Raw genomic sequence first — 11,914 nt, 5'->3', positions numbered from 1 at the left:
GTGTTCCGCGGCCTCGGGGCAGCGGGGGAGACGGGGGTGACGACGGTGGGTCCGGGCGGAGCTCGGGGGGACCATTGCTGGCTTGGAGTGTGCCCCGCAGGCTTCTAATCTGTCTGTGCTTTCTAATCTGTCGTGATTCTGCTGCGCCGAGGGGCACAGAAACTTGTTCTCCATTAGCAAACACCGTTATCTGTATTTCATAATAAAGATAAACCTCTCGAAACACCAAAAAGTCTTCGTCCTGCCATGGGCTTTGTGCCTCCTGCCTTATTATTTCCGGAGAAGTGCCCGGCGGCGGCAGCCGCTGTGAATAGGAACAGCAGCCTCAGCTGAGCAGGCCGTGCCGTGCTGTGGGTGCGCTTGGGCCGGTTTGGGTCGGGGCAGCTTTCCCTGGCAGTGCCCGTGGCAGTGGGGAGACCTTCGTGTGCAGGGTGGGAGGTGCTGCCAGCAGAGGTGAATGGGACTGGGGAAAAGGTACAGGTAGGTGATGGGAAGGGACCGCCTATTGCCTTTGCCATCGCAAAGGGTAACCAAATGGCTGCTAGTACATTTGATGTTCAGAAAACTCTTTCCAACCACCAAATTTCAAGGAGATTCTGGAACAATCTCCCAGAAAAAGCGGAGGGACCAAAACCACAAATAAAACTTGATCAGTCTCAGAGAAGGTCTGGAAAAGCTTCCTGTGCTCTAAGCAGCTGTCCTTAGCATCTGGGGTCAGCTCACCTCCGTTTCCTATAGCATGATATATCAGCTGAAATATTTCCTCTTGTGCCATTCTTAATTAAATGGCCATTTAAAGTCCTATTCTTCCTCTTCCAGATGCATCCAGTCCTAAAGGCCTTTGTGTGCGGCTCCATCAGTGGCACTTGTTCCACGCTCCTCTTCCAACCCCTTGACCTGCTGAAAACGCGCCTGCAAACTCTGCAGCCTGCTGTGAATGGGTGAGAGGGCAGGGATGTGTGTGTGAGGGGGGGGGCCTGGAGGTGCTCTACCATTTGGGCTTCTGCCTTATTTGCTGGCTGGGGCTTGGAGTTCAGAGCTGTAATTTGGGAAATCAGTCTTTCTAAAAGAGGAATTATGTTTTTATATCATGGAGAAGGATTGATATTTTGCTCCAGAAAAGAGAAAATGTCTGTGGCTGTGAATGCTACTGGAATAACTTGTAACCTCAACATTTGTCCTCCTCTGGTGGACTGGTGTTTGCTGGAGTGGCTACTGTGCAGTTTCATGGGGTATCGTCTGCCTGAAAAAAATCCTGTATGGTTGTCAGATAATTTTTCATGCATGCAGCTTGGTGTATTCAACCTACAATCTGCTGCTTCTAACAAAGGGAATGAGCAACTAAAAATGTTCATGGGAGAGGGCTCTAATGTGTTACAAGTTGTGAGAAAGAGAAGGTGATGGAGGAGCACTGGAAAGAGAGACCAAGAAAAGCAGACTGGGATGAGAAAGAGCACCTTGGAGGTGCTGGGTCAATGCACAGAGTTATGAATGAAAGGGGTGGCTGTGGAGTTCATCTGCCAAGGAGCAGAAGAAGATAATTTCTGCAGTTCCTGTCTTGTCTTTCTTTCAGGTCTGGTCGTGCTGGGATGGTAACGCTGCTCTTTAGGGTTGTTCGTACTGAGAGTATTCTGGGGCTCTGGAAAGGTGTCTCTCCAGTAAGTGGCTGTTTTAATGCTGACTTCTAAAAATAAGTAGATAAATAAACTTAGTGTTTATTGTTAATTATGTGTGCCTGAATTTAAATAGCCAATTCTTGTACAATTATGAATGAAACCACATGATTTAGATTACATCCTATTTTAAGGAGTTAATGTTGTGAATTTTACTGATTTGGTTATGGCAGTCCTAAGCAGCTGAACACTTGAATACTTTTGCAAATGTGGGGTGGCAACTGCATGAACTTCATTTTGGTTTGGAATATCTTGTTCCTAAAAAACTGCAATTGAGGAATGCATTAAATCCTGACATCATTTGAGTCATTTATCTGTCAGTGTCATAAATGATTTCTACCTTATTTTCTTTCTTCGGCATGTTAGCTTTAGTGATATTTTTGTCTTCTACAAAGCTTCCTGTCAAGTTTAACAGTCTCAGAAATGTTCTGTAGTATATTTTGTCTTATGTAAACTTTTTCTTTCTTCATCTGCTTCTGTTTCTCCTGAAGTCCTTTGCAAGATGTATTCCTGGGGTTGGGATTTACTTCAGCACTTTGTACATGATGAAGCAAAAGTTTCTTGTGGACCGTTCACCCACAGCCCTGGAGTCTGTCTTTCTGGGTGCCACCGCTCGTGCCGTTTCTGGGATTTGCATGTTGCCGGTGACTGTAGTGAAAACCCGATATGAGGTATGACTTTCCAATTAGTCCCCTGTTAATGGTGTCACACACCTTCCTTGTGATGCAAAATAAATCCTTTTGCCTGGAGAAGGTTGCTACCACTTGTATACAGACAGGGATGTAGTCCTGATTTCATCTCAGTTCACATATTCTGCAGGAAATGATATTTAGTCAAGAAGATGAGATAGGATTCGCCCTGAGATTTGTAAGTTTCAGTTGTATACAATGTTTGTGTAGCATCTTTCATATGTTACCTTCCTGAAGGATTCTTTTAAAGGCTGAGGTAGGTGAAACCCAATTTTGCATTGGGTTGTCCTCTGTGTTGCCATTGGGCATCACATTAAGTTCACACTACCATTTGTTTGGATGTTATATCCTCAGGGGGTGTGTAGGGCTCCTGGACATGTGGATATCTGACCTTTGTCTGCCCTTGCAGAGTGGAAGATTTGGCTACGGGAGTGTGTATGGAGCCCTGAAGAACATCTATCAGACAGAAGGGGCTCGTGGCATGTTCAGTGGGCTCACGGCAACGCTGCTGCGGGATGCGCCCTTCTCTGGCATCTACCTGATGTTCTACACACAGACCAAAAACCTCACACCTCAGGGTGAGCATGAATGTTGGAGGCTGGAATGGAAAATGTTCCTCTTCTCAGATCTTGCTCTGCAGCTGACAGCCTGCATGCTCTGTTTACTGCCCTCCACCTCAGCAGTTAAATTAGTCTCCTGTAGGGCTTTAGGTGACACACTCACATTTGCCTGTGGAGAACTGTAGACGTGTAGCTGAGGTCAGTGCAGAAATGGAGACTGGCCCTAAATTGGTTGATTGTCCTTATGAGGACTGATGCATAAGTGGGTAAGTGAACAACTGGAGGCAGGGTGTCTTCAGCATTGCTTGCTGCTTCTGTTTGTCTTGCATACTGCTCAGTTTCCACTAAACTGGGGCTTTTCTGATATTAGGACTCACTGGGGCAACATTTGTACAATTTTTTCTTTTCTGATTTTTTGTCAAACTCATTTCCCCAGTAAGTGAGGCTTTTTAATAATGCCAACCTTTGACTAGTAGCCACTTTTACCCTTGAAAGGTTTCTCTAGCTGCATAGATTTTAACTTCTCTTAGACTCTGATGTTGATTTAATCATTCAATAGCTTTCACTTTGTCACACAGCATGAGTGTTCCTGGCCTGAATGGTGTCTGAGTGCATTCCCTTTTCTCTGTTGCAGACCAGCTGGATCCAGTGCTTGTGCCCTTGCTGAATTTTGGCTGTGGGATCTTTGCGGGAATCTTGGCCTCTCTGGCAACGCAGCCTGCTGATGTCATCAAAACACACATGCAGCTGTCACCCCAGAAGTACCACAGGACAAGCCAGGCCATTGCCTTCATCTACAAGGTGAGGTGAATCCCTTCTGACATGCACAACCACACCCTCAATTCTGGTCCCCTTGCTCAAAGCACAGCTATGCTAGGGAAGTTGTTGTCTTTTAAAGGAGGTGAACAAGTGTCAGTGCTTCATCTGCTCTTGCAGTTGGACTATTCAGTGTCAGCATTTTCAAGATGATGAAGGGGGTTGTGCTGTGGTAGACCAAGACTATAATGTGCAGTGTGAAATGCTGGTTTCAGGTCCAAATCTGCTACAAAATAATTGTTTGCTCTTTAGACATCAGAAGAGAAATAAATGTCCAGGTCTTTATCCCAGAAACGGGATGGAGAAGAACTCAAAGCCCACCTTTCCCTTCTTGCTGTCAGAAGGACAGACCTTGGCAGGTTCACTTTTTTTCCTTATTGAACTCTATTCCTAAGCAGGAATCTGTTTGTTTGTGTATGCATTTTAATGTATCTTTTTTTTTCTCAAATCAGAATGTTTTTTTACTTCAGTACTTAGAAATCTCAGTTTTTACAGAATTGCTAAGAGACAATATGAAGCTCAAAGACTAGTCATTTTCCTGAAGTGTCTGGAAAAGATTACACCTTTGTCTTATCTTTGTTGGACTTGAGTGTGGCTTTCCTCACCTATTGTGTCCATCCTGGCCTTCGTTTTTCCACTCACTGCTCTTCCTGCTTTCTTGGGTAGCCCTGCAATCGTGCAGTGCTACAGATTCTTCCTGAACACTAAATGCTATTTAAGCCCAGGTCTTTCAGAGACTGAGGTGGGTCTGTACATCCTGTGCTCTTCCATGTAATAAACAAAGAGAAATTAAAACCTTATAGGCAGATTGATGAATTGCTGTTTATCTCCTGATGCAGGACTTCGGGCTGGTTGGCTTTTTCCGAGGCGGTGTGCCCCGAGCCCTCAGGCGCACTCTGATGGCAGCGATGGCATGGACGGTGTATGAACAGATGATGGAAAAAATGGGCTTGAAGTCCTGACTGAGCTGCACGAGAAAGGACCAGCTTCACTCCTTCTCCCGCTTGCTGTGATCAGCTGGCACTGGGAAATTCCCAGTTCCACAGAGGAATAAGCCTTGCTCAGCCAGGAGGAAGAAAGCCCTTCTGAGACAGGGGATTAGGCCTTTTGGCAAGTGGAGGAAAGGAAGGATCGGATCTTTGCGTTATTCGATCAATGCATTCCAGAAGGACTGCACTTGCAGACTGCCATGGGAAATGGCAGGGTTTTCACAGCCTGGTAACTATGCTGAGAAGCCCCTTTTAAAAATAACTCTGTGCTCACCACTTTTATGCAATGAAACAGTGCTAGAGGAGAAGTGTTTGAGGAAAAAACAGTGATGGCACAACTTGCCAGCCTGTTCCTTGCTGGTGTGGCCAGAAAGGCCACAGTGACCACCATCTGATATAGATCCTCCTTCCCCATATGCTTTGTTCTCACAGGGGAGCACTCCAGGCCCTGGTGGGAGACTGGATGTGTCTTGTAGTGCTTATATTGCCAGAGTGGATGAAAGAGGAGTGAAGTGCAGAAGAAAAACTAGAAACATGGTTTCTGCCATCACTTTTGTACCGTGTCTGATTGCAGAGAGAGTAACTAAAACGTCCTTGCTGTGTTATGTGTTATTTGACTGAGCATCTTAGCACTCTTGAAATGTCTTTCTGCCTCTACAGGAGGGTTCGTGCAGGAATTAAGAAGCATAAGGCACTTTAAAATTGATTGCTACCAAAGTTCTCCTTGTTCTCTGAAAAAAAAATTGCTGCTGGTCATACTATAGCAGGAACACTCAAGTGGGTTTTGTTAGGTTTTTTTTAATGCAGTTGTCATAGAGACTTATTTGCTTCCTATTCCTTATTTGTTAATCCCTGATCAACACCCTCAGTGTGAACTGGTCCTTAGATGTAGCTTTTAGGGCCATGGCTCATAATGGATAAATGTATAATGGAAACAGGTATAGATACTGGCACTTCAGGTTTCTCTTAAAACAGCTGCTGATTGCATGTGGAGTATGTTTTGGTGTGGAAAGAAAAGGTTGTTATTTCTGTAAGCTTTCTCCGAAGTTTGAGCACTATGGGTGCTTGGTGGGGAACTTTAATTTTCTTACAGACCCTTCACATTTTCCTGGCTGATGCTTTTCTCTTATCAGGTAGTCCATGTTCGAGTATCCCTGAGTTTAGGCTTAGAGATAGATACACACTTTTCATCCTCTGTGCCTTCTTACTCTTTCCTACTGTGTTACACAGGCCTCACAGTATGTGCTAGGTACAGCCTGCTCCCCTCTTCACTTGTGCCTCTGTGGTGGGTTGGGTCCCTTGCATCTCTGTTAGCATAGCCATGAAGCTGGCGTGGAAGTGTGCATCCTGTTCTGTAGCGTGCCCTGCAGAAATCTTAGCTTTGGCTTTTATTTTCTTAAATATCTAGGGATATTGAAATTCACTTTAGAACCAGAGCACTTGTCTCTAAATATGAAGACATGATACTGTAGCTGTATGAACAAACAGTGCTACCTACCTGTTGTTCATAAATTTTAGAGTGTATTTCGGACAATCACTGCCTGCCCTGGCAACTTCCCAAGCATAAGAGTAGAGGGGATGTGGGTTGTTAAGGTGTTCTCTACCAGATTTCAACTCCAAGAAGGCTTGATGACTGATGTAAAAGTTGAGTGAAGTGTAAGAGGACAGGCTGGAGGCTAGGAAAGTGCTCCCTGTTTTCAGACTCAGCCCGTCTGTGAGGGGAGGCTGGTGCTCTGCAGTGCAGGAGTCTCCAGGAATGGTAGTAGAGGGTTCCATGTGCACATGTGTTAGCGGTAGAGCACTGCATCAAATCAGGCATGTGGCACGTTATTTGCTAAATCCTAAATGTGAGCACCTGTTCCTTCCTTTTGCTGTTCCTTCTACCCTTAGTGACCTGAACTTGTGAGAGTGCATGACACCGTGGTAACTGCACATCCTGCTTGTTTGTTATCCCGAGCACTACTGGCACGGAGAGCGGGAGAACCAAGTCTAGGATTGCTGACCTGGTGGAATAAGGTGGCAGTTAGATGAGTTACCTCATTTGTCCTTTATTCCCCTATGCATGGGATCAAACCAACATTGTGGTGGGAGCCTGAATTTATTTGGGGCTTTCTAAATCTGGCATGTGACTTGGATGTCTTGATCGTCCTGGGCTGTGGTCGTGAAGGGCAGTGTGTGGAGTCACCTGCAAAGTGCTTTACATGTATTTTGTTCCTGTTTTAGCAATGGCAAAGCAATGTGCAACCTGTGCAAACAGAAGCTCTTAAAAATGAGGCAGGCAAGTAAAGAATGACAGCTAATCTGGAATTAAGTAAGGTCCTCATCAGAAACCTGAAATTCAGGAACACTTTGGTGGCTTTTATGTCCCTGTACTCCTGCCTGGTCAAGTAACAAAGGAAGAAGTAGAGAATTTATTCCCCTGTGCTAATGTTTAAAAGCCTACTGTGGGTTGTTTGTTTGTTTGTTTTAAATCTGGAATCAGGCCTAAAGCAGTGTTAGCTTTTTCTTTGGGAAAGTTGTTCCGTTCTGCTTTGGTTCTTTGTTATTGGACTAGAGTGAAAAACTGTATGGTTTTTGGCTTGTGGATTAATCTGGGCTCCTCTGAGTTTAAGATATCGAAAATCTAAACTGCACTGTGTTTCATCTACCGTTGGTGCTGCAAATCCAGAAGCTTATCTACCTGTGAGTTATGAATGGGGAGAATGAATTCTGTGGTGCAAACTTGTTTTTCTTTGTTATGTCTTTTGTCCAGTGTCATACATGGGGGAAGGGAAAGCCTGAAGTTCTGCTTCACTCTGTTCTGAAAGCTTTATCACATAGTCAGGCACAAGACTGTTTCTCAGCTCTGATCCTTACAGTCCTTCACCTTTTCCCTTCTTCAAAAACATTCTGTTTCTGAATTAATTTATTGAAGTTACTCCTTGATAGCTATAGAAAGTCAAGACAGTCAAGTGTGTGGACTTGAAGTTTAGATGTATTCTCCTTGAGTTTTAATGCTTCTGCTTAACAACAAATGGTCACTGTACAGCCTAAAGGTAAAGTCAATCAAATAAAAGATCTGGACAGAGATGCTTAATCACCTACCTCCATCGTGCCAGCAATTCAACACTAACAATCTTGTCAGATAATAATTTCAAAAGCCATCTTAGGTTGGATTCCAGAGACAGTGGTGTGATCCCTCTGTGCACTTCAGAATCACAGCTGGATCCCTCTTGGACTGATCTCTGTTGCTGGCAATGCACTGTTGGGGAATATGCATGGTCTCTGCTTGCCCCTGCAGCTGTGGCTAAGAACACAGCTGGCTGGCATGTTGAGGCAGGCAGTATTTAAGTGAGTTGTAAGGACACAAGAGAAACAGTCTGATTATTCATGCTTTAGAAACTTCATGTTTCCATTCTTCCTGTGTGATGATTTGTTTGGGGTTTTTTTTCCTCACAGTTTTAAAGAGAACTGGAGCTTCGGAACATTGCATAGCTTTGAGTATTGTGAGTGCTTATGTGTCTATATAAAATATTTATGTGAGAAGATGTATTATATGTTTCTATTAAAAACTGGTTGCAAAATGAAGGATGTAATCTCTTCAGTGTTTCTTTAAAAGAAAACAAACAAGCCCCAAACCAATCAAATGCATGAGGGATTGGATGGGATAGAGGCTTAAGAAGGCAAAAGGAGTTTCCCAAGAGGACAGGACTGTTGCATGTATTCAGAGTCCAAAAAACGCAAGGAATATTCTCTTATTCTGTGGTGTTTAATATGCATAGGTTATGCTAGTAAAACCTAAATCAACTTAGCTTAAATGGAAAAAACACACAGCAATGGGGAATGTTATGTTTTGTACAGCTTCTGCTGCCTGCCTGCTGTGTGTAAAGACAGATGGAAGTTGAATCCCTGTACTAGCTGGTGAAATACCTGCCTTCAGGACAGTGGGGTTTTAAGCTCTCTGCAGAGAGACTGTTTTTAGTCTCCTGCTGATCAGGTTTTTGCTACTCAGGCAATCTGATCTCAGCAGGGGACCAGAAATTGTGCCTGGGAGACAGTCTCCTGCAAGGCATAATACAAGGGGATGCTGGATTGCTGGGATCTCTTGCTGTCACAGTATGGTCCTGGGATTCAGTAGCAGGCAGGCTGTGCTAAGGAAAACATTGTTGTTGATACTGAAATGTGCATCTTCCAGATGTGAAGATCCCACACCTCTTCTCTTTTCTTGCTTAGGCGATACATTCTCACACGGAGCAATTTTCATGGAGGGTTATCTGTGCATAACAGACCTACCAGACCATCCTGAGGTGCAGCCTTGTGCCAGCTGAACCTGAATTGCTTGTGCAGGTTCCTGATAGCAAGTTAGGCCTGGGGTAGTGCCTACTCCTGCAGACAGGGCTCCCCAGAGCTCTCCTGCTGCCCTGGAGAACCACCTCCTGTGTAGAGGGTGTTGCTGTCTATGCTGCTGACAGCTGCCCCAGCTGTGAGAAGAGATAGCAGACAAGCTCCCTAACCTTTCTGGCTGGTAGAACGTGGGGAAGATTGAAAGTTTAAAGGCACTGTGGTTGTAAGAAAACCATTGAGATACAGATCTCCCTTTCACATTAAAAATGGGCAAACACCTTGCTTGCTTTTTAAATTTTTAATGAGTTATGTGCCATATATAAGCACTGACACCAGAATTGAGCAGAAAAGATTCTTCATCCCACACAGACACACACACACACACATATATATATATATATGTACTTTTGCAAACTCCCTGTGCAGCTCTTGAATATGCTTTTGCCTTCTGGCTTTGGTGCTTGTTTCAAAATAGCAAGCTGATTTTCCACATTGCACTGTTTCTTAATTTGCGATTTTACCACTGTAAAATGCTTTAGGAGTTTTTATCATAATGCATTAAGGAGTTTTAGTAAAAATTACAAAATCCCAGTAAGAGGTTAAAAAGAAACCTCTGCAAGTTTTGTAACAGGTGTTAGACAATTCTAGCTTTGTAGAAGTAGAAATAAGAAGGGAAGAGATTTGCCAAAGTATGTTTTCCCAAAACATGCAAGAAGTAATAACAAACCCTTGAAACACAAGCCAAAATGGAATTTACAGGGAAGCACAGTAACGTTAGTGCAGTTTCACTGAAGGTTGGTTGATCTTCATAGTTCTTCTTTGCCTCCTCCAGGGGTGCCACACCATCTCTTGGGTGACACCCACTGTCATGTTCGGTGGGGAAGATACTGCCCAAACAGCTTTTTCCCTGAGCCTCTTACCCAGACACACAACTCAACCTCTTAATCACAGGAGCTGTTCTGGCAGCACAGAACCTCCTCTGCAGCTGTGTGAAGAGCCCTCTCTCCCAGGACTGGGGGTCCTGGTACAGCCCCCTCCTCAGAGGCTTCTGGCAAGGGCTGCTGCTCTCTGCTGCAGCCTGGGCTGGCTCTCTGGGAGATGCTCTTTCTGGGGCTTTGTGACCACCCCAGGCACCTGCTCGAGGTTCTCAATGCACCACCCAAAGACTGGTGGTAACTCCGTGATGCTTCTCTCTGCACCCGCGGGCCCCAAGTCTCCTTGGCACTGCAGGAGAACCAGTGGCTCAAACCCCCTTTCCCTGGGTTTGCTTGCTGCAGAGAAAGGCTGTTCCCAGGGACTGCCTGCAGCTCTGCATGTAATTGTGTAACAGATTTCAGTGTGAACTTTAGACCAGGGAAACCTTGTTTAAAACATATGATAAGATAGATACACTTTCACCTGAGGGACATGTCCATTAGTAACTGAGTTATTATAACTGTCTCAGCCCACAGAGAAAAAATAAAGCAAGCTTTCAGGTAATTTAAGGAAATAATTAGAAATACTTTACTGTCAAGCTTCATCACAACTTTTCCAAGCCCTCTCATGGGCTTTGGGCCTCACGGTCAACCAGAGAGGGCCCAAAGAGTAACAATAAGAAATAAATTAAGTATTAGAGATGCCAGAGGAGTCTATAATGCTTACCAGTGGCACTCTTTTGATAACATCATATTTCCTGCAATATTCATTACCTAATTTCCAATCATTATGTTCAAATACATTTTTAATACAGTTGGGTTTCAACTGTGAAGAAGAGCTCTCCAGATTAAATCCACTGCACACAGTGCAGTAACATCACCACCACCCCTCCTCTTCCCTCCCAAGCTAATATTCACATGGCTCCCATCTCCTTAGGCTGTACATAGCCCCATCAGGTCAGCTCTCACTGTCCACAGTGCACTTATCAAAGTGCCACACATGTCTATAATCTCTCAGACAGTAATAGTTCATGCTCTTGCTGAGAGCTCACTAACCTGTTGCTGAGCTTCATTTTACCTACTTTGTCACCACCATGTGACAAATGTTTGAATTACTCTCTTACACTGATCTGGTAATCTTGCTAATTAACACCATCTAATGAGCATGCAGAAAAGAAGAATAGGGAGCCATTTACCAGGAGACAAAGGACATACATGAGATGTTGTTGTAACTTGCTGCTTAAGCAATCATCCCCCAGAGTAACTCAGGGCTCAGATATCGAAAAGGGGCTGCAGGAGAGTCCAGGCCCAGCACACTGCTGTGCTTATGTGAGATTAAAATAGAGGTGAGAAAACTAAAGGAGCACTGTTGTTAGAAAGATGTGAAGATGAATTATCACTTGCAGAAGGCACTGGCAATAGTGTTTGCACAGTTCAGAAATCTGTCCAGAAATGTATCCAGATCTTGATGACAGCAAGCATAGTAAAGTAAGTATCACTACTTTTCTTTTTTTCCAAGAAATTCAATTCTCAGGCCTGTGTCTGCTTCCAGAATAGGACAAGGAAGATGAGAAAGATGAAAATTCTTAAATCACATCATTTTCTGTTGTTTCTTAAAAGCAAACAACAACAAAAAACCCCAAACCAAACAACATGCACAAAAAAGGGGCAAGCACCACAAGAGTGTCTACTGCAGAACAAGGATGTGTAAGTTTAGTGCCAATTTCAGCTGGTTTTATTGTCATTTCTGCAAAGGACAGGGGACAGCCTTGACTTCCCAAGCTCTCCCGCGTGGTGCCAGAGCAGTGCCTCTGCAGGGAGGGGCAATGTGGATGCAGGGAAGGATGCTACAGCTCTTTAGAAGCTTCCCCCTCACAGCAGGCAATTTAGAGGCTAGATATAATTCATCAAATAATTAATCAGCCCCCTGAGAACAGATATTTCACTTTC

The 11,914-nt window shown here is 44.3% G+C and overlaps 1 protein-coding gene across 3 annotated transcripts in view; it reads left to right on the top strand.

Annotated features, from left to right (window-relative positions):
- Nucleotides 1-11,914, top strand: part of SLC25A38 (solute carrier family 25 member 38) — a 13,355-nt gene that overhangs the window by 1,120 nt on the left and 321 nt on the right. Inside the window, exons 1-7 of one of the 3 annotated variants that reach the window (XM_017734518.1) lie at nucleotides 25-45; nucleotides 820-941; nucleotides 1,574-1,658; nucleotides 2,165-2,344; nucleotides 2,772-2,940; nucleotides 3,557-3,723; nucleotides 4,578-8,294. In XM_017734518.1, the coding sequence (XP_017590007.1) occupies nucleotides 820-941; nucleotides 1,574-1,658; nucleotides 2,165-2,344; nucleotides 2,772-2,940; nucleotides 3,557-3,723; nucleotides 4,578-4,700 (846 nt within the window). In that variant the 5' untranslated portion in view covers nucleotides 25-45 and the 3' untranslated portion in view covers nucleotides 4,701-8,294. Of the gene's footprint in view, nucleotides 1-24; nucleotides 46-819; nucleotides 942-1,573; nucleotides 1,659-2,164; nucleotides 2,345-2,771; nucleotides 2,941-3,556; nucleotides 3,724-4,577; nucleotides 8,295-11,914 lie in introns of those variants that run through there. The other 2 variants (XM_017734516.1, XM_017734517.1) reach the window with 2 other exon arrangements.

The sequence above is a fragment of the Corvus brachyrhynchos genome, unplaced genomic scaffold (assembly GCF_000691975.1).
Source record: "Corvus brachyrhynchos isolate BGI_N302 unplaced genomic scaffold, ASM69197v1 scaffold94, whole genome shotgun sequence".
Classification (NCBI taxonomy): Eukaryota; Metazoa; Chordata; class Aves; order Passeriformes; family Corvidae; genus Corvus; species Corvus brachyrhynchos.
The sequence above is the reverse complement of the archived record's forward strand: the minus strand, read 5'-3'. Positions and strand labels throughout refer to the sequence as shown.